Genomic DNA, 26,259 nt, shown 5'->3' with positions numbered 1-26,259 from the left:
AAGACTTTGGTATAAATTGCTTAACTTAAATCTGAGGAGAATAAAGAAAATTCTTATATCTCTTCTCTCTCTTAAGTAATATAAATCAGACTTAAGCCCACACATACGCTATTGCTCATATTCTTCATCACGTAGTCTCACCTGTCTTCCAAAGTAATAAAAACATTCTTCTCCACTAAAACCTGGTGGTACTTATGACCAGCATGATATATCTGGGGGCTCTTCTCATCCTGGTAAATCTTGGCTGCTGGCCCCTTGAGGTTGCACAGCTCTGCCAGACTGAGCTATTTTCTGATACTGCTGCGGTGGTTTGGATAAACTCTTCATGTGGTTAGGCCAAGAGTTTTAGAAGTAGGTCATTTAAAACAGCCTTTGGTCTTGACAGGACACTGGACTAAGGCAGGATGCAGCACAACTGATCAACAAAACTTAAGCCCCAGGCATTGATCTACTATGCCAATCATCTTCCCTCAACTATAATATGAATGATGTCTAACACACAGTTTTAATTACAGTCTAAACACCAATCTACTAGCATAAGCAAATCTTATCTCTCCATAGAGACTTGGGCTAGCATTTGTGGACCTAGTCCTGGAAAAATTCCTCAAGAAGCATAGCTCCTTTTGTATAATTGGGCCTCTGCCCTGAAAATACTGTTTATAGTACACCCAAGTTCCAGTAGTATAATGTTAGAGAAATATGTGGTAAGTTTGGCTCATAAGGGATAATTTATTTTGGCTTAGTTTTCAAAATAGGGAAATTGGGCATTTCTAGGGAAGACCAGAGTGGCACAGGTCATAGTAATGCCTTTGTGTTTTGAAGTGTAGGTTTGTAGCAAACTTTCCACATACCACATGCCTTAGACCACTGAGCTTATAATCTCCTTAGAGAAAAGCTCTGTTCCGTATTGCCAAATGATGTTTATTTACCTGTAGTACAAAAAAACGGATAATAACAGGAAAGATTTAAAGAGCAATATTAGCTAATTCATTTATATTAAGTAACATAAAGTTCTTTTCCTTCTAGAATATTTTCCTCATTAAAGCTAAGGTTCAGAGTAGCATTTTCAGGCAAGCTAGGTTCCCCCTCTGCTTTATTCCCAGATGAATTTACACTGTGTGACTGAGGCTCTCAATGGGTTTTAACTTGATATGTATCTAAAAATCAAACCTGAGCCATACTATCAGATGATAAATGAAAAATACATTGTTACTTAAAATCAAGTCTTATTTTGTCAGTTGATTTTAAAAAAACTATTTCCTTAAACCCCATAATACATAAACATAGTACTTTAATTCTGATCAGTTCCATTCGCTAATGTGCAGGCAACCGATTCTCTATTCTTGATATAACTAATAGATGAAGAAGCATTTTTTAACGAAGCTTACTTTCTACATGTTACAGTTTATACCATACTTCTATATTTAGAAGAAGGATTAAAATAAATATTAAGATTTTATCAGTTTTTAAGATAGCTGATATACTACTGTGACCTAGACTTAATAAAAGTATAAAAAACTTTAAAAAGCTACTGCCTGTCATTATCTTCAGGAAAAAAAAAATGTATTCATGCCTAATGCAGGCCAATCTTGAGGAGACAAAGGTAACTTGTTTGCTTTTATTCAGATACATACAAGCACTAGATGTGACAAATAGGGGCTGTGCTGAATGCATTAATGCCACTGTATGAGCAGTATTTGAAAGAAAGCAATGTTGTATAAATGATGAAATATGTGGACAATTATATCATTTGACCAGAAATGCCCACTAGCTTCTGTCCTCACATTTCTAGAATATTACTCATTCTCAGGCATTGCTGAGGGTGTCAATAAGGATCTTTTTACTAACTGTAAATGCATATGTCTGAATGCTGCAGATTAAATAAGGTTACCACATTATACATACTAGCTCTATTGCATTTTTTTCACTAACAACCACAAAACAAGTATGTCTTAATCAACAAATCTTGTTCACTGGCCAAAATAACAGTGAGACCCTGTTACCAGTTAAGACTTCTGTTTTACTGAGAAACAAGGATTTCAACTTAAGAATCTAAAAAGCAGGTTAGGATACAAGAGAAGTGCACTAGTATTAATAAACTTTTTACATTTGACACATACTGTATTACAAAGAAAATATCCTTGTAAGACCATTAATTGCTGGGCCATAGGTGACTTCTGTCTAGTTTACTAAAGTAGCTAATAAAACTTGTATAGAGAGCCTTTTTTAGATAATGCTTACATGTATGAAAATGTATGACACCCTTGTACTATGGCTTGCACTTTACTTGCATTAAACTGTGAAGTAGGCTGTAGTAATGTCTTTGTATATTCAGGGGTTGAAATACCAAAGCACTGGAGTGTCATACTGCTGGTGTTCAACCTGTACTGTTAATTAAATCTGAACGTGCTCACAATGTGTATTTTGAAAACCCCACTAACTTAAAATCTTTAGCAAATAATGCTATGGGGTCTCCATGGTCTTTGTTTCTTTGTAAATATAAACATTCTTACTATTTCTGTAGCAATAGGAGGATATAAACCAAACTTTCACTAGGACTGTTTTCAATAATAAAAAAATCTATAGCGCCTTGTATAAAAATCATGGAGACTCCATGACTCGTGGGCATTTTTTGTTTACAAGCAGTATGTATATATGTATTAGAGGCAGAACTGTTATTTATCACAGAGTTTTGTTGTGGTTGATTCTTTCTAAAATATGTTTTCTGTCATTAAGAAAAATAAATATTTTAGTAAGAGCCATCTTGAAAAGAAGTTTGAAGTCTCAAAGCTTCAAATATTAGTAAATCTTCCATGTTTCAGCCTTGTTTATCTAATCAGCTGTGAGATGAACTGAGAGGTAATAGTAAACTATCTGTCTATGCCAGGGAAAATGTCTGAGTTATATCATAGTTCATGAATATTCTGAAACTTTATATAATTACCATCTTTCTTTAAGCCCTTTCATGAGCAGGTACTACACAGATACTGTAGTAAAGTCCCTCAGCTCATTTATGCTACAGAGATAGAAAATTAACTGCTGTAGATTAATACAGGTAAAACTAGGTTTCAACCCCTGGATAATACAGTATTTCTTCAGTTTCATGACAGTATTTTTAATTTTATACTTGTCTATGTTGAGAGATGATCCAATAGTTTATATAGGCAGTGAATGTTAGGTTTCTTTTTTCCTCTTTTCAGATGAGTTCTGTGTGAATTACTGTAACTGGCTGCATTTTTTCTATCACAGATTAACTTGTTAACTTTTTGTGTGTCTACAATGAAAATTTATGAATGGAAAACTTCACTGTGTGTTGCTCACTGGGCATATACCTCATGGTACATTGCACAGACGTGTAAGTTGTAAGTTGCACTGCAACATTAAAAAAGGAACATATTGCTCTTTTTTCAAAGATATTAACTTATTTAAAAGATAGTCTGTACATTATTAAAAAGAACATTTATTCTTCCTAAATTCAAACAAAGCTTTTGTTTTGGGGAAAAAGTTGTAAACTTCAGTTGTAAATTTGGACTTCAATAAACTGAATTATCTGCACTTAAATTTTGTGCTTGTGTCTTTTTTTGTGGTTGTGTTCTCTAATAACTATAATTAAGATTAATAAAATTCAAGCTTCAGTCCTGGATTTGAAATAGGCATATGTAAAGCTATAACCACCTGATGCAACCAATGCTCTGAATAGTATTGACTGTATCTTCCTTTTTTTTTTTTTTTTTAACATGAATAACCCTTCAGATAATTCTTCTAGTCATTTTCTTGGTCAATGTAAATACAGTTTACATGAGTTTTTCTCTCCCTTTCATGTTTTAAAATGTGGATATTTAGGACTTGTGATCTTAAATTCTGGCACTGATGTTAGGGAGAGAACATCATCTATAAGTAAGAAGAAAATGTACGACTGAGACGTCGATTCATTACATCAAAGACCACTACAAGAATCTTTGTGTCTCTAAAGGCAATATTAAGAGGTCATACTACCTAGGACCCTATAAACTGTACTTTTAAATGGCATGCACTTAGTAAGTGCGTAATTAGATAAAGATAACTGAGCAGTGATTTAGAAGGTATCAGAACAGAGCTGCTGTTTTACATTGTTCCTCAAGAATTGTATTTATTTAGTGAAATTCATTCTTAGTGTTTGGATGTTGATTTTATTCCTGTTAAGACACCTTGAATGTTGAGGTAAGAAGAGAATTTGCTGCTTGAAGGAATTTAAGTAAATACATTTTGTAGTGTTTATAAGAAGTCCAGTAAAGGTTCCCAAGTGGCTCCTGAGAAATCCCATGTCATGTGTGGCTATGATGACCATGAAATTTAGGTCATGCTTCTTTGGACTGACATGGGCTTATTAACAGGACAATTACTTGTAACTAACACTTCTGTTTAGTGAGTGCAGAAGCCTTTTGCTTTGTTTTTCAGAGGTGAATGGGGACACAGTGTTGGAGCTAGTGTTTCCTTCTGGGCCTAACAGTCGCAAGAAAGCTTGAAAATGTTAAATTGGCTGGAAAAGGTAAAGTGATCTATAAACCTTCTCTAAGGAAAAAGAGCCCACCACCTTCAGCAGGTTCTGGGGTGATGAACGCGACGCTTCCTGAGCTGCTGCCCCGCGGCCTCAGCACCGCTGTCACGGCCGCCAGCCTGCCGTTAAACCGCCGCCGGGGGGCGGGGCGGCCTCGCGCCCCCCGCCGCGGCGCGTTCCCGCTTCCGGGCCCGCTTGGGTGAAGGTGCCCGGGCGGCACGAGGGCCGCAGCGGCCGCCTGCCGCAGCAGCGCCCGACGGCGGTGGCAGCGCGGGCCGCAAGCGCGGGCCGCAAGCCCAGGCCGGGCGAAGCCGCGCCGCGTCCCCCCCCCCGCGGCGAGCTCCTGCCCCGCCCCGCCTGGCGCCCCGGGCGGGAGCAGCCGCAGCCGCCCCGCGGTCTCGGCCAGGCGAGCGCGCGGCCCTTCCCGCTCGCCGTACGCGCCCGCGCGCGGCGCCGTCGCTAAAATGGCGGCCAAGGTGAGTGTGCCGCCCGGCCGGAGGGAGCGCGGGGAGGAGGGAGGAAAGTGCTGCGGCGGCCCTCTCGGCCCGGCCTCCCTCCCTCCGCCCGGAGACACCGCAGGGCTCGGGGCAAGCCTGGGGCCGCCCCGCGCGGCTTCTCCACCGCTCGGCAGCTGCGAGAAGCGCCCTCCCCACAGGTCCTGCCCGGCCTGCGCCGCACGCTCGCCTCCCCGCGACGCCGGGCCCGCGCTCCTCGCCTCCCCGAGCCGCTGCGGCTTTCTTCTGGGAAAGACGAAGGAGCTGCTAGACTCGGCCTCTCTGCCGGTGGGGCCGCCTCCGCCGCCGAGCCACACAGTAAACTTGCCGGGCCGGCGCCCGTGGCCCGGGCGCGGCGGCCGCTCCGCTCGGGGAGCGCACGGCCCGGTCGGAGGGAAGGCTGGTAGGGTCGCTGCACCCAGTGTCACGCTGCAGTGATGTTAGTGCCCAGTGTGCTGCTCCCTCTGCACAGCTTCTCCCAGTACTGCGTTGGAGGTGTCTGCACAGCTGCCTTACTCCAGCATGGGTGGGATTAGAGAGCTATAACTAATTTGATTGGGAACATCCCTTCTGCCTGTAACTGAGGGCTTAGATGACAGAGGAGTAGGAAAGTAGGAGGTCTCAGTACCACTTCTCTCCATGTTGGACTTGTGGTAGAAAGACCTGGTTCCTGCGCGTGGTTAATTTGTAGAGCAGGGAGTAAAAGGTATTGCTCTTCTGGTTGTCCTCCACCTACTTACAGCCTTCTGAAATGCTTTAAACCCCTTATTTGAGAGGTGGAATATTATTAAGATACTTGTTTAGTAGTAGGATCATAAAACATAGTAATGTTATACATCACTAAAACAAGGATGTTAAAATCATGCCATTACAAGCTAACAGGGCCACAAATGTCTAAAATACCTGTACATAATATACTGTGTTTAAACAGGGTAAAATATGCCTGCAAAGATCTTAGGCTTTCTCTCAAATATTCAAACAGGTTTTCATCTATTTCTGATGAATAGATTGCTTGCACATGAGTTCTCTTTTGCAAAGCAATTGAGATGTGTATATACCTGCAAAGAAAAAGATCATGCAAACAAGGGTAGTCAAGGTTATGAAAGCGACCCCTCTTATCTTAGGCTGAGACACATAAGTGAAAAAAGAAGCTGTATTTGGCTTGACAGTGTATTTAGATGATCTTGAGGTAATGTAGTTTAGTACATAAATTTGAATGATTAAGTATCTTTGGTCAAATGACATAATTTTCTGTGTATTGTTTATTATTTACTATGAAAAGCTATATAGTTTTTTTATTCTTGTTGATTTTTCCCTCAGCATGGGTTATGGTTAATTATTAGGCAAAGATTAAAAATAAATCCATAAAGTCTCAGTAAACTGAGCTGCAGTAGAACTGCAGCTGTTCCACCTGTATGTCTTTTTTTCTGTGGTTATCATTAGAGACATATAAATAAGTGCATATCCAAATTAAAATGTTGGATTCAGCAGCCTAGAAGCTGCTAACAGTCCTCAAAACATTAATGTTGCAGTTCGTTGAGGTACCAGTGTCTCAAGTACATTGCAAGTAGTAAACCTTTATTTACAGAAAGCAATAGTGATAAGCAAGGTAGTATATACCTGGAATTACATGTGTATGTTACTGATGAACACTTCCATAAAATATTGTTGAACAGTGTCAGTCCTTTACAAAGTTTTAACTATTTTTAATTAAATTCTATAGAGAAACAAAGCTCTTGTTTGAACTTAGATGATCTGAATGAGGTTAGAGTTTCAGTTAATAAGCTAATTCATTTAATATCTAGCTGCAACCAAAAGAGAATTCCTGGTTTGACCCAGAGTTGTCAGCTCTGTTTTTGTCTCTCCCGATGGCTTTTTTCAAAGGTATGGTTTTCTGCTAATTTAACTGCTTAAACCAGATTGCTGCAGAGATGGATGACACTAGCTAACACTGAGGTAGGGAGGGAGCAGAGGAGAGTGGTGCTACTCCTTTTGGTGGCAGCAAGCCGTATTTTATTTAAAATATGTTGTGAAACCATATCTGATGCAGTAGCACAGACTGGTAAAACAGTAAATAACTAGCAGAGAATTACATTTAATTGCTCAATTAAAATTGTCACAGTCTAGAAGGAGTACATTGAATACTGCTAAATGCATGAAGCGCACATGGAAACACAGAATGTAAGCTACCTACAGTTTGAGAGGCTTCCTTGAAAAGCAAAGACTCAGAGCAGGACTTACTTATGATGACTTCTAGGCCCCAATATTAGTTTTGTCATACTAGATTAAAGGAGCTCATGTAATACACAAGATGATCATGAGGCAGAAACAAGGAAGGAATCTCATATTAACGTTATTGTAGTACAGCTTCTACAACACTGCCTACAAAACAAAAAGTATGCAAAAATAGTCTGTGAAAAAAGTCTGCAAAACTGAAAGGAAGCTAGACAAGTTTAAAGAGCTTGAATCATTCAATATGTAAAAAAAAAATTGTTTCAATGACAGTTGGATGGTTTCATATACTTTGATGTATAAGGAGTATCTGACTATGGAGCTTGCATTAAACTTGTGAACAAAGTCATAATAAAATCTGCTATCTAAGAGTTAAAACTAGACAAAAAAAACCCCAGCCCTGATACAGTCATCTCTGAATTTGCTTTATTGCTTTTTGAATTTTTCAAAATTTGGTATTCAAAATACTTTTTGTAATTAGAACAAGTTTAATTATATACTATATGAAAAAGTGTGTCCTTATGTGTTTTTACACCTGCTTGCATGTAAAGTCACCTGACGCTTCTAATTTCTTTAATAAGTGGTACAATTGGAAATTCTGATTAGATATTGGGGGGGGGGGGGATTTACCCTGAAGGTGGTCAAATACTGGAACAGGTTACCCAGAGATCTTGCGGAGTGCCCATTCTTCAAGTTGTTCAAGACTTGACTGGATGAAGCCCCGAGCAAACTGATCTAATCTTCCTCGAGCAGGGGATTGGACTAGAGGACCTCTGGAGGCCCCTTTCAATCAAAATTATTCTAAATAATTCTATCACATTGATATTGATTGGTTTTTATTAAAAATTTGTCACAAGTTCTCAGTCAGCTATGATACTAGCGACTTTTAATGTTAAATAATCGCCTCTGTTAAAAGCAGTATAACCAATGCCAATTGCTAATATTTAGGCAATTGCTAATTTTTTGATTAGTAATTGTTGGAATTAAATCTAGTGTTGAGTTATTCCACGTTTCATACAGGGCTTGTGATAAAACTGTTGTTTTTAATAAGTGTTAGGATGTTTTGATGTTAGTTGCATGAAATGTTTGACAGATGTTCTGTAGGCTGAAGCCATATGGGATAGCAGTTTTTCTTTCAGCACATCTTAGATGGATTTTTAAGTTTGTCATCTTCAGCAAGATTTGTTTGCTTCTAACTGGTGCCTTTCAGCAAGTCAATTAGTTTTTAATCCATAAACCTTCAAGTAACTTATTTGGGGTAATTTGTGACTATAGCAGATAGCAGTGCTCTTTGATATGCTTATGGTGCTGTTATTTCCTTTCTGTCATTACAGAATCATTTGTATTCACAGTTTTCTGTATTTCTCCTGTGATTAATCTCACCGGTCATTTCTTTCTAGATCATGAATGTTACCAACTCATATTTTGGTGTTTTGTTTTTGTTAAAGTTTGTCCTATTAAAAACGTTCTCCTTTTGAATTACTTTTAAGTCCTCTTAACACCCTACTCGTCAGTGATCTTGGACGCTTATCTGCTGCATGCTCTTATGGCACTTCTGGGAAAATAGCAGAAAAGGTTCAGAGACAGCTTTCTCTTCTTACTCAAGACATGTAAGTGGTAATAGAAAGCTAAAGCTGTGGCTGTTATTTCACAGAATTTCTTTAAGAACAGCTCTCCACTGAAAATATGGCATGCAGTAGTTGCTAAAATTGTAATTGTATTTTCATCTTGCTAGTAGATTCTGGTTTTGTGATAGATCAGGTTTTATATCCATCTCTCTCTATATATATCTATATGAATATATAGATATCTATATATAAATAGAGATAGAGATTTATCTGATTTTTGCATGTAGCCTATTCCTTTGATTCTTTACCTTTTTTCTTCATGAGATTTGTTCCTGCCTTCAGGGTAGATTTCCTTCTTTATGCACCAATTCTTGAAGCAAGTATACAGAATTTGCAAAGCTTCAGTGAGAAACAACACTTATTCATTCATGCAAATTTCCAGGACATTCATGTTTTTATTATGCTTTAGTTTATATTCTGCATCTTTTGAGTTAAAGATACTGAATTCTTTGTAGTCATGTAACTTTCTAACTTTTTTTTTTTTAAATAGAGTCTGTATTTTTGATCTTTGAAAAGTTTCTACCACTTTGAAGTGGATTGTTTAAAATGCAAAGACTTAAAGCCAGAATTATCCAGGTACATTTGACAGCTTTATTATTATATTTTGACTGGTCTTACTCTAGTTCTGCTATTAAAAGATGTAGCCATAGTTCTTTGGGATTTCAATAGAAAACAGTGAAACCTTATTAGGAACAACTGTGGCGGCATAAGTTTTAGATAGTAGCAGCTGTTCACTAGGATTTTTAAACATTTGTGCATTTGTCTTCAGGCATCCAAAAGTAAGGCAATTAGTGTCAATCAGGAATTGCTCTGCTTGCAGTACAGCTTTTTTATATTTAGCACAGTAAACACTGTTTTGACTTTCTGAAACAAATTAATCAAATGTGCTAAGTGAAAAATGTAACTTCCTTATGCCTTCTTACTTTTAAATTTTGTTTTACTTCTTGTAACTACTGAAAATTGGTATGTTGTCTTCATAGCATCTTGCACTGAAATAGGATGATAGAATTATGATATGTTTTAGATAGTTTTCTTTAATAATGTCTAATAATGCTTAATCATAGTTTTCTTTAATAATGTCTAAAATACAGAATTTCTTTTGAGGATGCTAGTCCCTTAACATATCATCTTCTGTAGCCCGGACTGTAGCATTTTGCTTTAAACAGTATTATCATAAAGACAGTTATTAATATGTTAATTGGTTCATATTTTGATTATTGCTTTTTTTTTTAAACCTATTTTCCTGGGGCTTTGCAGTGCTAGGAGGGCCTCTGCTGCTGTGCTGCGGCACAGCTGTGTCAACAGAGCCTCCTGGTGATTTTTTTCTGCTGTGGTGGTCATATTAGACACTTGTACGAAGGAAGAATGACAAAGTGCTCCTCAGGAGAGCAGTTGTAAACTAAGTTGTAGTAATTGTGTTCGATCATCAGGGCTGCAACTCTTATAAATCAAACTGGAACGTCATACTTTTTGTCAGCATGTGACTAAATGGATAGAATGAGAAATATTTCACAATTCTAGTCAATATGCATGACATCAGCATGGCTGAATATTATAGAGAGAGAGTATACGTGTTATATAGTTTTTGATGTATATATATATATGCATTATAATAATGTTTTGTTGTTGTGAGCAGTTTAGCTTGCATGTGATTGATTTTCTGATGAACCTCAGCTAATTCAAGGTGGTGCTTTTGTGTTTCTCTATATTCATTGTGTGAAACCTTATACCTGTTTTCATTATTGCAATTAAGTGCTATGGAGCAAATCCCACTCCTTTGAAAGGTATTTCCAATTGAAAGCTGAGAAAACAATGAGGATATAATGCAGTTTTAGCTAGGAATTAAAATATTTGCCCAAATCGAGTTTATTTCCCTCCTGTTCATTTTTTTTGACATTCTGCCACCATTTTCTCTATGTAGATGCTGGGAACACTTTTCATATTTGTTTTCACATTTTTGAAGTTTCAAAAATGCTTCTGGTGAAGAGCAGAAACATCTTTACTGATATGGAAGAAATCATAACCTAAGTTACAGACACTTTAACACATTGTGGGCAGTTTCTTTATGTGCTGTATGCCAACATGCTAAATGCCAATGCTGATTGGAATCTTAAGGCATACTGTAGAAATATTTTCATATTTAACTGTATTTGAATTTAAACTTGGTGTAATATAATGTGGGTTTTTTTCCAAATTAATGTTCTAAGTAGGCAAACTCACATTTTTACATAGTAATTTACATTGTAACTTACATCATTTGAAATGTTAAGCAGGTGATTCTTAATTCCAGTTCTTGCTATGTAATTTGACTTACTGCTGACATGTTATTCCAAACAGTAGTTGAAGTGTTCTCTGAATTGGAAAGAAGGTGACATTTTGGCTGATGGCATGGGGGATTCTTGCAAATTAAAGTGAGGTGTTATTGCTGAAACAAAAAAGTCATTCATTGACTTGGATAAGCCTGTATGTTGAACAGATTAGAACTTATTTAAAAGGATGATGGAAGCATCAACGTGGCTTTGAACACAAAATTCTTCCTGGTATTTTAGACATAATTGTTCTCAGTGATCCCTAGCTTTTTCTTTGTAATTGTTTTTTGAGAAAATATTTGTGTATGACAGAAGAGGATTCTAAAAGGTGTACTGCTATAAATGACTTTAAATGTACATAACACAACAGTAAAATCTGAATTTTACTGGAATTAAATTGTTACTTCTGTATTAAGACTCCTTATTTTCATCTCTCTGACCCAGACGGCAAAGCTGGCAGCTGTTTCTTCTGGTCTGCCATGTGCATCTATTACTGTATATGCAGCAACAGAAAAGGAATCAAAAGCCCAGCTGATGAAACCGAATCAGGTAAGATTCTTACTGCTTGTCTATTTTTAAAAGAATATTGGAAATCTACAGAATAGCGTATCTTTCCATTGAATTATATTCCTCAGTAAATAAAAAATATATCCAAGTAGTATGTGATAATACAAATTACCTTCTAAATAATTGTCCAGTACAGCACAGATAGGCAAAGCATAAAGAGAGTAACTGTAGTAAGTTAGTGAAGTTTTATCTCATTAAAAATTTCCAGACTTAAGCCAGATAATGTAAAAGAGTATAATACTTGCTGATAATAGTATTCTTTCTATTGTATAATTTCTAGTAAAGTAATATATTATATGTTTCTTCCAACTGTTTTTGCTCGTGCTTTTTCTGATACAAAATACATTTTTATCATACTTTGTAATGCTACTTCTTAGGACCTATGTAATACTTCCTATTTTCCTTCTAAAGAGTTAAGCTGTAGTCATACTTTGTAAAGTAAGTTTCTACATATAAAAGAGCATGATAGGATATGGAGGCTTTATTTGCTCTAGCAGGAAGAATAAGGATTCAATGTCTTGAAAAACACTATTCAGTGTAAATATTAATCAGTATCCAAAACTGTCTTCCTGCAGTAAAGTTAGGCTTTTCTTTTCAGCTTCCAATTTATTGTTCACCACCTCTGAAATCTAAATACATTGAAGAACAACCTGGCCGTTTGCAGAAGGGATTTTCTTCGGTAAGAAAGACAACCAGCCGCTATATTGGATGGTGCAAGGTAAGAAATACCTGCCTCTAAAGTTTCCTGCAATTCATTACAGCGTTAGTCTAAAACATTAAAATACTGTGTATTTCACCCTGTTCTTTTTGCAATTCCTTGTATCATCATAGACCTGGAAGTTAAGATGCAAAAATAAACCCTTTTCCCTCACTTTTCTCTACTGTTTTGAGACCAGAGAACCTATGTATTCTCCCTGTTGTCCAAATCAAAAAGCAGGGAGATCAAATACATCCCTGTCGCTCAATGTTAAACTGGAACTAGGCTAACCCAGCAGTGTCAGCTTCAGAAATATGTTGGTTAACTTCTAACAGCCAGTTACCTAGTAACTTCTTGCTCGCAGAACTCTACTGCTTGTGAAGAAGTATGTATTTGAACTGCCTAAGATTCTCAGGTTGGCTACCCTTATTTGTTGCTTTTTTGAAGTAAATTAATGGATACTAGGGACAGCTGACAAAATGAATGCTAGTATACACCTTGGCTGGGTCACTTATTCCATATTTTATGCAATAAAACTAGTCACCGAGTAGTGATATGCATTACAGATACATACATTTAATTCTGTATTAGGCAAATTTGCACAAAAGGTAATTTTTTTTCAGATTAGCTGATACAGTTGACAGAAGCAAATGTTTTTCAGAGAAACTTACTTTTCTAACTATCTTTGGTCCAGTAACATGTTTTTTGTCTCCCTGAAACTTTGTGTTGCTTTATATCTTTAGCCTGTGACAGGTATAATAGAACTACTTCTTAAAAATTAGTGTCTCAAAAGAGCACAAATGTCATTTAAGACTAATGCAAATAATTTCAGTCCTAAAGATGTGCAATGTAGTTCATCTTTTTGAAGTAAAGGGAGTGACATACCTATAGTTGTTTGCATAGGAAGAGGGTTTGTCAATTTAGGAATTAAGTAGCCATGATCTGGATTTATAAGCAAGAGTTATGTATAATATTGGTTTGTTTCTGTCATCTGCTGTTAGTTGTTTTTGACAATTTTCTACAATGTGCTTTGGATCTGTTGAAATTTCAAGGAACTTAAAACTTACTTTCTTTCATTTGTCTGAAGACTTGAGCATTAGAAGTCTATTGTATCTTTTGTATTGTCATTAGTAAAATAGAGTGCTTGAGGAGTTCATGTTTTTGCAGACTGTCCCTAAGCTAAATGTTACCAGTGCAAAATTAATGAAAAAGGAAGGAAATTCAATCATACAAAAGGAAAAAAGTAAAGATGGCCTTTAAATTTTATGGGTGTAAATAGGGAGTGATCAGTGGTTGGGTGTATGGTGTATGTGTCAGTATGGGTGGTCTGAAGGAGGTGTACAAATCGAAAATAAGTAGCTTGTTCACAGAATCATCTTAATGGTTTTACTGGATCAACTAGTTGCTGCAAGCTCCATCTGTATGCTTTGTAGAGAATTTTGTCTCTTTACGGCATCTCAGGATGCCTGCATGTTAGTAGTTTTTGCATGTGACATAGCTTCTTTCCACAGTATTTCTACTTCCTTGGCACAGAAAAGTTTTAGTATTTGTGTGGTTTTCTATTGAATGCTGACTTATAAACCAAGTATTGGATAGTTGTTTTGTGCCTGATACTACTACAAGTAGCGACCTAGATAGCAAGAAATAATAAATTAACAAAACACAATACCTTAATTGTTAAATTCATGAAGTAACTAGAGCAATGTTTTATGTGTAGTCATACTGATTTTTTCCCCTATATTTTAGTACTCCAGGAGGCAGCATTCCTACTTGATTTCTTTTGTTTTTTGTCTAACTTTCAGATTTTGTGTCCGACTCAAACAATTTAATAATCAATAGTGGAAGGAACTACATTGCCAGTGTACTTGAAGTGCAAGAGTGTATGCATTCACTGCTTACTTTAGGTTTATCTTTAGAAACAAAGGCTGCCCATAGTTAGGAGAGTGAAGTTCCAGGTGCTATCAGCAGAGAGATAGCTGCCTCCCATGGGCAGGTTAGATATCTGATTTAGATACTTCAGGAAACACAAGCTGAGAGTACCCCAATATAACTGACAGAGCAGTCTATCATTAATTAGTTGTCAAAAATACCTCGTGACTCTGTTATTGAATATTCTAGGCATAGAAGAAAATGTGATACCTGTCATCATGGTGTCTTAACTGCTCAAAGCCAAGACCTCCCCAGTAGCTGAAATCATTTGTCCGACAAGATCAAAGCAGTTCCTACCACTCTCATCTCTGCCATCTCTTTAACTTTCTGCTCATAGAATTCCTGTTCTAGTAGCACTGGTGGGAGAGGTAAGAGCTTGTCATAGGACCTCCAGTGCCATCTCTTAAGTCTTCAGGAAGAACATCTGCTTCTCAATTTTCACATCACCTAAAGCAGCTTTTTAGTGTGACTGCTTTTAGTTATATGAAATTTTATGTTTGTATTTTCTTCTTAGAAACAAATGGACTTGATTATTTTGAAAATAAAGAAAAAAAAGCGTTCCTGTTTTTTCTGTAAATTCTGATTCCATTGGTCTGTGAAAACTTTGTCAGTGACTAGTATAGTAGTTTATAATTTAAAATAATTCAGTTACAAATATGCATCAAACTTTTCTATGCCCATAAACATCGAGGAGTAAATCAGTGTTTTGGAGATTGACTAGCAGTGACCCCTGGTGGTATAAATTCAGTGTTACTGGAAACAAATTCAATGAAATAACTCAAGATGAAATTGTCTTTTTTTTTTAATTGATCTCCTAAAGAATGAGTGCTTACGTGATTTGTTCAGCAGTCTTAGAACAATGATGCTTATAATCGGGTGCTAGAATTTTTTTTTCCTAAATCAAGAAAAGTTTGTACCTAAATATTTTGACCAATTTGAAAGGAGTAATGCAAGGTAGTTGAGCACACATCTCAGACAAAATCAGTATTACCTATCAAAGATCTTTAGGGAAATTGGTGTATCATTTTTACAAACAGAAAAATGAGGCCTGTTTTACTGGGTAAATCTCTCTAGGGAAGCGGAGATTATATTTTGTTACTGATTTTCCCGCCCAACACTTTTGTTCCCAAGAAATTAATTTTGAAAAAACTCTCATTATATTAAATAGGAAATGTTTAATTATGTATGGGTGGAAGTTTAAAAATATAAATGTGGTAGACAGAAAAGGTCTCTGCGCAGCCACTGTAGAAGTTCATGGATCTGTTTCTTGTGAAGTTAAGTAATTATTTATTTGTCTTATTGTGCTAAACCACATGTACCAACAGGATATTTTTGTACTGAAAACATCTACTTTTGCAAAATATTTGCATTCATTTAAAATTTTTTTTTTATAGGATGCTTTTGTCTTTGTTAAAAATGGAATAATGGATTCAATTCAGTTTGGAAAAGGTAGGCAAGTTGCTTATTTCTTAACTGACTACTTTCTGTTTTTTGTCCTTGCAACTTAGCTGGTTGAAACCAGAAAACAGCAAATTGTACTTGGGCAGGGGGCTTTCTCAAATGAGAGAAATAACTAATTAAGTAGTATTTCTTATTCCTTTGATTTTAGTCTTAGGTGTTTTGTGATCTTGTAATATATATTTTTTGTAGGTTTAGAATATTGTATGTACAATTGAAGTGTTAGATTTTACTGTGATGCTGATGAGAGAAGGCGTAGAGAATGTTTCTTACGCTTCCATTGCCTTGCATTCTGCAGAATATTTTCTCAACTTTGAGGAAGGCAATGCTCATTAAATAGGTAGCATGTAGGCAGTGCTAACTCTTACTATAACGTGTAAACTGTTGAGTATATACGTGACACAGAAATACTTAAGTCTTCTCATAGTTTTAACTTACAGTTCATTTTGTTCTTAGAATTCTAGAACCCCAGAATCATTGAGGTTGGAAAGATCCTTTAAAAATCATTAGTCCAACCCCACTGCTCAAAGCAGGGTCAGCTAGAGAAGGTTGATGAGGGCTATGTCCAGTCAGGTTTTGAACAACTCCAAGGCTGGAAACTCCACAACCTTTCTTAATTATAAAAATAACTTTAATTCTAGCACAGACTACAAATAGTATTTGCATTCAAGTTCATTATCAGAAATTACAGATAAAAGTAATTTTCCTTTAAAATAGTAAATTGAGAGATTCCGAAATATGTTATCTGTCTGTAATAACTTACAGTAAAATAAAAATGTAATATGTTTTCCTTTCCCATTATTAAGTCTTAATACTAACATTTTACAAAACAGGAAGTATCTAAAGAGAAAAATTCTTAACATTGTTTGCTGATATGTTTTGAGGAGTTTTGATTAGAATTCTGGTCTTGTCTAAAACACTTCAGAGTATGTGCCTGGAAAATAAGGCATCTTCAATCATTAACAAAAACCCCAATCCTCGACTGTGTTTTACTTTGGATGTGTACAATTTTACTTCCATCTTTATTTCTGAAGTGGTAAATAAGAAGAAAAGATTCATATTGAATTGTTATGATACTTTTTTTATCATTATTGTTCTAAGATGCTTATGTTTACCTCAAGAATCCACCACCAGAATTTCTTCCCAAAGTTGGAGTAATTACAATATCAGGCCTGGCTGGCGTAGTGCTGTCAAGAAAAGGTAGGGATTTTCTGCTTGTTTTCAAAGATTGTTTAATATGTAGCATGTAGAAAGTTTAATGAACTAAAGATTTTTCTGAAATACAGGGAAATACCTTATGATCCTAAGGAGTTGTTAAGGAAGCATAAGTCACCATAACTGAGAGGCAAAATACTGTTGTGACTTAAAAGCTGGCTAAGACCAAATAGTCAGAGCATGATTATGTAGTTGTTGTTAATGGTGGAATCAACAGAATTGCAAGGTAGGACACTTTATTTGAGTTTGTTCATTATTGGTTTTCAAAAACAATGTGTGTATGGGAGGAATTTAGAGACAAATTAATATTTAAAATTGTTGAGTATAGTGAAAACTAAGGGAATTTAGAGAAGGGAATGTAAGGAATGTTGACATTTGGATAGCAGATACAAGAGAACATTGGAGGGAATGATTTCAGCAGTATTGAAGCCAAAAGGGTAATTCATACAGATATAGCCTCTTCTCTTTTCAGGATAAATACTAAAGAAATGATGCTGCTAGAAAACAATGTTCAGAAAATGTTTGTCTGTATTACCTGAGTGTGTGTGTGGCTGAATATTTCACAAAATAAAAGGTGTGTATCAAAATTTTGGCAGATTAGTAAAAGAATTCTTACTGTATCCATACTGTATTTTTGGTGAACAGTGAAGGAAAAAAAAAAAAAAGATTCAGGCTTTAAAATCTTCTTGTTGACAAACAGGAACTTGAGGCTGGCCCAGCTGGTCTCATGTTTGAACACAGGGTCCCAGTTTCCAGGCTTCTGGCTGCTCCAAATTCAGGAGTCTGTGTCCTAAAGAGAGTTCACGTGGAGCTACTGAAGAACCACAGCAGCTCCACAATTACATTGACATTCTTCTCATTTTTCACAATATTGGAAAAGTTGATTGAGATTATTTCTGAATCAAGAAACCAGCCTTCAGACTATCAGCGTTTCCTGCATACCTCACTGTTGCAGTTTACTAGACAGTAATCATATTGTCTTCTTTATTCCAGCCATACTGAGGAGTTTGATGCAAACAATTATCAGGGGTTAAACAATTGCATGTATACAACTGCATAGTTTTACATTTCATTAGCATCTAATTATTTATAACATTTGGTTTTATACAGGTTCTAGATTTAAGAAAATTTCTTATCCATTGGGACTTACTACTTTAGGAATTTCAGTTTGTTACCCAGCTCAGTCAGTAGTAATTGCTAAGGTAAGTTTACTTGTATTTTAATATTGAATTAACAGTGATTTTAGTCACAGGATTCCAGTTTCACTTGACTTAACTGTCTAGGGACTGGGAGTTGGAATTCAAATGGATTTTCATTAATTCATATAATGCATCACAGATGTTAATTGCATAAGTATCAACAGTGAATAAAATGGCTGAATTTTAAAACACAGTTGTGCAGCATCTCAGTTTTAAATCCTCATTTCTCTAAGAACTAAATACAGGTGATATCATTATCTTGCTGAAATAAATTCAGGTTTTTTTTATTTTTGATAGGTATTTGAGAAACTATATAATTGTGGGTTTTATTAGAATTCTCTGTTTTCCAGTTACTGTCTTCTTGTCTACCTGGTTAGAATGTGTCTTGGCTGGTTACACAGAAAAGCTGTGCCATATTTAATTTTCTGCATGTAAGAATTGTTTGCACACAACAGTGTTCTATACAAAAAGTGAATTGAAAAGCAGAATATAAAGTCTTGATACCTCTTCTGTCAGTTTACTGGTATTTCCTATTTAAAAAGCACCTATTGCTTCATAAGAATTCTTCTTAGTTTCTTGGCAGACTTTGTATTTGTATTTCTGAACTGCACTTCTTTGTGAAGTTCTTGAGGTAGGAAAATTTAGTTCCAATAGTTCTGTTTAGTTCTAGGATTTAATCAACAATTTAGTTAAATGATCAGACTTAAGTCTGGACAGAAAGCTTTATGAAACATTGTCATAAAATCTTATTGAAAAGCAAAACTAATACTGAATCTCTAACTTGACATCATGATAAATCAGTGGTGGTTTTTACTAATTTTAATCTGTTTGCTTACATTTCCAAAGTACTTGAGAAGATAATGCAAAGACCTATAGTGTGGTTAAAATCTTTGAGCAGCCTTATATTACTGCCCTGAAGTGTTTTTTCTGATGTGCAAATCAATGAAGATTACAGTTTCTCAAAAGGCAGTGGGACTTCCTTGGCTCATTTTCGTAAGAATTAAATTTCAGGGTTGGAATACACACAAATGAATGGGAATACCACCCAGGATGCTATGACCTAACTCAGGAGGCCAAATCCCCATTTCCCATCTACTTACATTATATGTGAACTCTTGCAGTTTTTGTGGTTGGAGCCCTGAAGTACTCTGCTTCTGTAGAGCATCAGTAAAGGTACTCCACAGTTACTGCAATATTATAAAAATAATCTTCTAAAACTATGAAAAGACTGAAGGATTTGAGCGTTTCTAAAGCCATTGGTTCATAGTGAGACAAGCTTGGATTCCTTTAAAACACCATTGCTCGTCCAGCCTATTGTGCTAACATTGACAAACACTCTTCCCTGATCAGGTTTTGATTTCATTTTAAGTAGGTGGATGTAGTGTGTGACTGCTACCTTTAGTTTTCTAATAACAGTTTAAATATTATTTATAACTTAAGATTTTTTTGGTGTAGGAGAAATATGAGTTGCCCTACATCTTAAATGTAGATGATTGAAACGTGTCCTACTGACTATAGGATCAAGCATATTCTAGTCCGAACAAAATGTATTTCATTTGAATGGTCTATGAATCTTAGTGTTTGTTAAGCTTTTGTTAAAATTACATGTTTAAAAAAATAGGTAACAGGGAAAAGGGTGTTTTCTGCAAGCCATCAAACATATGAAGCAGTACGATCACTGTGGGTGAAAAAGGAAGATATCACAAAGGTAGGCTTGCTGAAGTAATGACCAGTAACTCATAAGTTCAAAGGGAGAAAAAAAATAAATGCAAAGTACCACTTTGCCGATGCTGTTTAAGATTACTAATGTGTGTTAAATGAGGCACAAAAACCCTCTGATATTTTTATAGCTACAGTGTTTATGTAAATGTTTGCTAATGTTTAATCAATTTAATATTCGTTATACCTTTCAGACTGATAGACTCTGGGATTCCTTATGTACTCCCTCAATACACACAAGATGAACATGAGAAGACTGAGTTTCCCTGGTAGCTCATTTTCGAGCTTGTCAAAAGATAATGCATTCTGATTCAAGCTCTGGTCCTAAGCCGACCACTGAATTTAAGATAAAGAAGATGTACAAAAATACAGTAGATACATGACTACCTTTTTCTTAAACATACAGTGAAGGAAATTTCATAACCCTTTCAGGTAGCCTGTTCAGGTAGTCTGTTTTTCTTACCCATTGATATAAATTGTCTTTGTCTCAGATTAAACTGATTTTTTTTCTTGTCCTGTCCTCATGCAGCCATAGTAAACAAGTGATCGGTGACCTCTTCATAATGACCTCTTACATATGGAAAAATTATCATGGTTTTTGACATGATCTTCTCTCTCAAATAAACTTTTCTTATAGAGCAAGCTTTCTAGCTCATAAATAATTCATGTCCTGCTCTGGGCTTTACCTAGTTTACCCCTCTCTCTTTTTTAAATAAAGTGCTCAAAATTGGACATATTACAGGAGCTGAAGCCTTGCCAGCACAAAGTAGAGAGGAATATTTACCTCCTGTAAATTACATATGGAACTCGAGTTAGTACATCCCAGAATTAAATTGTTTTTTCTGCAACCTGGAAGATTTTTTTTTTTCCCCCCAGTGGAAACTTTGAAAACCCTTGACAAAGGCACTACTTCCTAAGGAAAAATTCAGCCTTGTGTACAGTGTATTTTCTGCTGTTTTTAAAGAAAATGAAAATTTCTCAGTCATCTTAACATTTAGAAGTGTTTTGATTGTATTTAAGGTGTTCGTTTTTACGCAGTTCTCACTTTTCATTTTCACCAAGGAGCACAAATGGAATTCTGAATTTTGAAAATGTGGTTCAGATAAATGCCAAAAAACTGATAGGGAAACAAGAATTGATGTGGTAAAGACAGTTTCTCTTAACTTTTTTTTTTCTGAATGAAGCCTGTTCCCAAAACAATATATTGTTTTTCATTAATCAAGAATAGTTAGCTAGGGTGTTAACCTAAGATGAGAAGGTTAATCATGATAACTTTAATAAGGATGTGTTCTGTAAAATCTACATGTTAGTCTTGTGTAAGACATAAACTTCCTTATAAGTGAATTTGAAGTTACTATATCTGAACTGTGGGTTTTTTGATGCTCTTTATTTTCTCCAGCTGTGTCCATTGCGTGCAGCTGTCTTTAATGTTACTAGTTGAATGTCATCTTATGATGTCAGATCTTAAAATAATTTGGTAAAAGACAAGCTTTCAGATAACTTTACTTTGCAGTAATATATTAAGCATATACCCATGCACATGTTTTTATGATTTGTCTGATTCACAGCTGCAGCAAGAGTCAAAATCGCTTGCACAAGAAGATAAGAAAAAGAAAGACATTTCTAATGCATCACCTGAATCTGCTGTGAAGTCAAGATCATTTGACAGACCAGAATCTTCTCCAGCAGAGTCTTCAAATACTAAAGATCCAGCGCCTTCGTTAGCTGAATTAAAAGTTCCCAATATAATCTCAGGTACAACATTCAAATCCAAGACAAATTCTGAATTATTTGACTTCATTTTGTAGTTACCCTTGCTTCAAAATAGAACAGACTGTCTTAGCATATTAATCTTGAGAATATATTATAGAGCATATAATTTGATATATACATCAGGGCTTCAAGGAGATGATAATTTGCTTACTGTGGACCGTGTCACAGTATCAAAATTATTATATGATATTTGGTGTTATAAATAATGTTGTCTTTCATTCCCTGTGGTATGGCCTGTCTTCCATACTGGTAGAAATTACATGATATTCCTAAAGAAATAACATCAAGTGCTTTCATTAAATACCTACGTTATATTACCTTTTTGTTGTTAAAAGACCATAAGAACAGTTTTAAGGATTTCAGCAGGGGTTTTATTTGTGAAAGTGGCTGATTTGACTCACTGCTCATTCCTCTGTCTTTGTATTGATTCTATCATATCTTCAGACATTGGTAAAAATATATATATATAATTGACAAATGATGCACTGTAGACATTAATGTTATTTTGCTAGGTTTTGTGTGGTGGCATTCTTGATGCATCTTAAGAGGCTGAGCTAATCAAATAGTTAATATAACAATGTATTTAATATACAAGTATTTTGGTAGGCCAATTGTTAAGAAAAATAGTAGATTTATATATTAAAGCAGAACTTTCTGTCACTGAAAAATGAATTTGTTTTAAAATATTGTAATAATTTTTTAAGGGCAATTTAGGAAAATATTGAGCAATATGCTTGTTTACCTCTTTCTTTGTGTCCTTTACTAGAATTTTTTTCTGGAAAGCAAGCAGAACATATTTGGCTGAAGCTTTTTCTTTTCACCACTATTACATTTGCATCTTTCTTTGCTTTGTACCTATATTTTTTCTGATCTAGTTAGTAGAACACTTTAATCTCTTTTTACACTTGCTTCAGGGCAAACTCTCATTAACAGCTTTATGTATATAGGTATCTTATGTCTTTGCTTTCACAAGTAGAATTAGTTCATGTCCCTAATACAACCAGTAAACGTCCATGTCCTTAATTAATCTGAGTTGCCCAAGATGTTCGTTTTCACTAGTAGAAACAGGGCAAGACTTTCAGGAGGGCATAACATCCATTATTAAACCAACTAATGTAGCTGAAAAAGAAGCAGACCAGTATTAGGAGGCACAGTTCTAGAAGACTGACCTTTATATACCCTTAAACCCTCCATAATTACAATGTCCGTAAATGTGCCAGTCTTAGTGCCTTGACATCCAGGATGGGAGTAAAGCCACAGCATTTTAGAAAACTTAGTTCATTGGATTTTGGAAATTATAAAGTGAAACTAGGTGAACTTTTTTGCATTCATTTGGAATTTTTATCATCTGGTTGCAAGTAGCTGTGCAGCAGCTTCAAGGAAGATGCTGGTTTTGCTGGATTTGGGAGACAGCTGTGCTTCTGAGAATGGTGGGCGAAGAATGAATCAAGGCTTCTTCCACATCCCAAACTTTCCCTTCCTTTCCAACTGCAGGGCAGAGCATCACTGTGAATTATGTTTCTTCCATCACCCTGTCATGTTCAGGAAGTAGTAATAAGGTATAGAGAGTAGGAGGAAGGCCCACACTCCATCCCCTGCTGTATGCTAAGAATCACAGCATGGCTTCATCAGCCTGTATCTCATACACAACTTTAACCAGAACATACATATTTAGATCGTTCATAAGTGGTAATATGATAATTCTTAGAACTGTTGGTAAGCTTTTTTCTAAAGCTCATATATACATACATGCAAATACACACAAATACGCAAACATATATACACATACACATATATATATTATTATATTTCTTTAATCTCTCTAACAGGGGCAGTGAAGACAGCAAAATTTAAACCTGATCCAGAACTTATGGACCATGGTCAATCCAGCCCAGAAGATGTGGATATGTACAGTACTAGAAGCTAAGACGCCTGCTTACAAATCATTGCAAAGTATTAAAAATAAGGGGGAGGGGAAAAGGGAAGGAAAAATCCTAGTGATACATACCCTATGAGGTATAATTTAATCAGGTATTTTCTTATATCCCAGTTTGTACTATTGATTTATGTGACTGTGTTTAATGAATACTTTGTTTTTCACTACTTATAAGGAGTTAACAGACATATATGTTATGTATGAACAGTAATTACCTACTGAGAATTAGTGAGAATTCACTCATTGTCAGTGTCATTAGTGAGACACTGAGAAAAGGAGATTTGTCACTGTCCTCACAGTGACGTTTGTCTGTGCCAAGCTTGCTAATAAATGTCGCTTCACAAAGGATGTTTGAAAATGTAAATATATCTCTATACTTCTGCTCAGATGTTCACTGATAAAAAGTAAGAATCTAACTAGTGGGGGTAGCAGAGGCTTCTGGTTTCAGTTTTCTTTCAGCTCTGGAATAAAGTGTGGTTATAGTACTTAAGTCACTCTGCCCAGATATCACAACTAATTCATAGCCTATAAAAGATGTTTAGTTTTCAACTACTTCTAATACTTTGAAGAACTACATGCAAATTATCTAATCTGTGAAACTGGTACTGTCTGAATTTACATAGAGTGCCCTAGCTATGTTTAGAAAGTTGGTAACCTTCTGTGGTTTGGATGTTAAAAGTAGGAACTGTTTAATTGGTTAAAGGTGCAGACAAATATTAAAAAAATGCAGAAGTAGTAATAGGCAATGAACATCCAGTTCCCAGAAGTTTGTATGCAATGCCCATTGATCTTGGTCGGATTTCTGTGAAATTCTGCCTTTTTTCTAAGACAAAGATTAGAAATTGGCTAAGTTTCCTATGATGAAATTTTCAAACATAATTTTTATGACTCTTTATATCAATCTAGTTCTGTTCATCCTTCATTTCTCTTTAAAACACCCTTATTAAGGGTTCGGAATAGGTCTGGTCACCTAGTTATCAGTATACAATGATAATCAGCCTGATGTCTAGAGGTAATCACATTTGTATCAGCTGCGGTGTTTTTCTAATACGCAAACTGCAGAAGGACATTGTACTTGTAGTTTGTCCTTTGACCTGTTGAATTGTCTTATCTTTCAATTAATGAAATATATGTACCATGCAAACAGTATTCCTAGTGTCGCTGTGGGACTAGTAGAAGTTGTTAGAAAGTATTGCACAGTGGAATGTGCACAAAGCATAAATGATGACTGAGCAAAAGCACAAGTGAGGCTTATATAATGGTTCAGGAACAGACTGTAAGTATTGGTATTTTGGAATCCAAATATCAGGCAAACTGCTGCAGCTATACAGAGTCCAATGGAAGGTAGAATAAGTAAATAATAAAGTTTAAAGAAGAACTCTACTTCGAGTTTAGTTAAACTTGCTTGAGACAGCTGAATTAGAACTAAATGTGTTTTGTTTCTTTAATCAATTCTCAAGGCCTAGGCAACTGTCACAATTCAGGCAGCAATTAGAGGATTTTAAATCAAACCTCCCAGAACTCCTGGGCAAGACAGATTTTATATTCCATTGGAGAAAGAGGAGTGGAAACATTAGATGGCCGGGCTTCATATGCCAGCTCCAGGGAAACACAGGAAGACATAAGGGTGGAGGTGAAGATGGTGAAGAAAAGATCATTTTCAAGTGCAAGACTGGATGGCAGAAATTATATTATCCATTTCCATATCTAGCCCTTCGGCCAGATTCTGGTAAAAAAAAAAATTATATGGGAAAAAACCTTCTGGTCTACTCCTAGATTCTGTTTAAATTCTAGCTTATGTCCTTTGAGTGATGTGCTACCACAAGTCAACAGAAAAAGGTAAGATGATGCAGATAATTTGTAGGAGTTTATTGTGGTGACATAGTCTCACACTGTGTCCTGAATAATGCAGAGGAATTACTCCTCTACAACAGGGAAAGAAGTACTTTGGTTAGCAATGGCATGTTTGCCCTTTCCAGGCCAAGAGTGGACCCTAAAAGCCTGCCCTCTAGCTGCAGTGCAAAAGGCTAGACTGGTCCTTCCCATACTTTTAGGGCATTTGTGCTCGTACATCCTTTCAGGGTACAGAAAAAAAGTGTCTGGCCTGCAAAAGGTACATTGCTCTCCTGACAGTTAAACGGTCTAGAACTGGATGCTTCATGTAAGCAGTTCCTGTCATAACCCTTGATTTCGCAAGTAGTTCATGCTGTAAGTGGACATGCTGCACAAAGCTGTCTCTAAGCTGTATTTCAGTCCGAAATTACTCCCCACAGCAAAACTGCAGTAGAACTATGTTTCATGGTTAAATGGTCATTGAGAAGTCTCAGACACCATTTTCTAGGAAATAACTTTAAATTATTGCTCATACCCACATCGATGGATGAGTGTGAGGAATACAGTTATAGAGCTCCTAAAACAATATCACCGTGTGCAGTGTTATTTCTTATTGGTGAAAAAGAGGAGTGAGCCACCATATGAGAATGTGAAAGGTTTCTTCCAGTAATGGGGTTATCTTCTGTCACTTTTGAGGTTCATTTTTTTAGTCAGTTGTGATTCCTCTGTAGTT

At 36.0% G+C, this 26,259-nt stretch overlaps 1 protein-coding gene across 4 annotated transcripts; it reads left to right on the top strand.

The window, feature by feature from the left end:
• Positions 1 to 4,913: 4,913 nt before the first annotated feature.
• APOOL (apolipoprotein O like) lies at positions 4,914 to 24,057 on the top strand. Of its 4 annotated transcripts, none has more exons than XM_067304158.1 (10): positions 4,914 to 5,013; positions 8,754 to 8,873; positions 11,645 to 11,749; positions 12,366 to 12,485; positions 15,788 to 15,842; positions 16,953 to 17,051; positions 18,177 to 18,268; positions 19,887 to 19,973; positions 21,553 to 21,739; positions 23,587 to 24,057. In XM_067304158.1, exons 2-10 carry the CDS (start codon positions 8,802 to 8,804, stop codon positions 23,682 to 23,684), a joined length of 915 nt encoding a protein of 304 aa, XP_067160259.1. In that variant the 5' UTR covers positions 4,914 to 5,013; positions 8,754 to 8,801; the 3' UTR covers positions 23,685 to 24,057. The 4 variants fall into 4 exon arrangements, with proteins under 4 accessions (XP_067160259.1, XP_067160260.1, XP_067160261.1 ...); XM_013946346.2 differs by lacking the exon at positions 4,914 to 5,013 and adding an exon at positions 9,382 to 9,467 and having other exon boundaries at positions 8,818 to 8,873; XM_067304159.1 differs by lacking the exon at positions 8,754 to 8,873.
• The last annotated feature ends 2,202 nt before the right edge of the window (positions 24,058 to 26,259 follow it).

This window comes from Apteryx mantelli, chromosome 13, assembly GCF_036417845.1.
Source record: "Apteryx mantelli isolate bAptMan1 chromosome 13, bAptMan1.hap1, whole genome shotgun sequence".
NCBI lineage: Eukaryota > Metazoa > Chordata > Aves > Apterygiformes > Apterygidae > Apteryx > Apteryx mantelli.
Note: the sequence above shows the minus strand (reverse complement) of the source record. Positions and strands in the feature narration are given on the sequence as shown.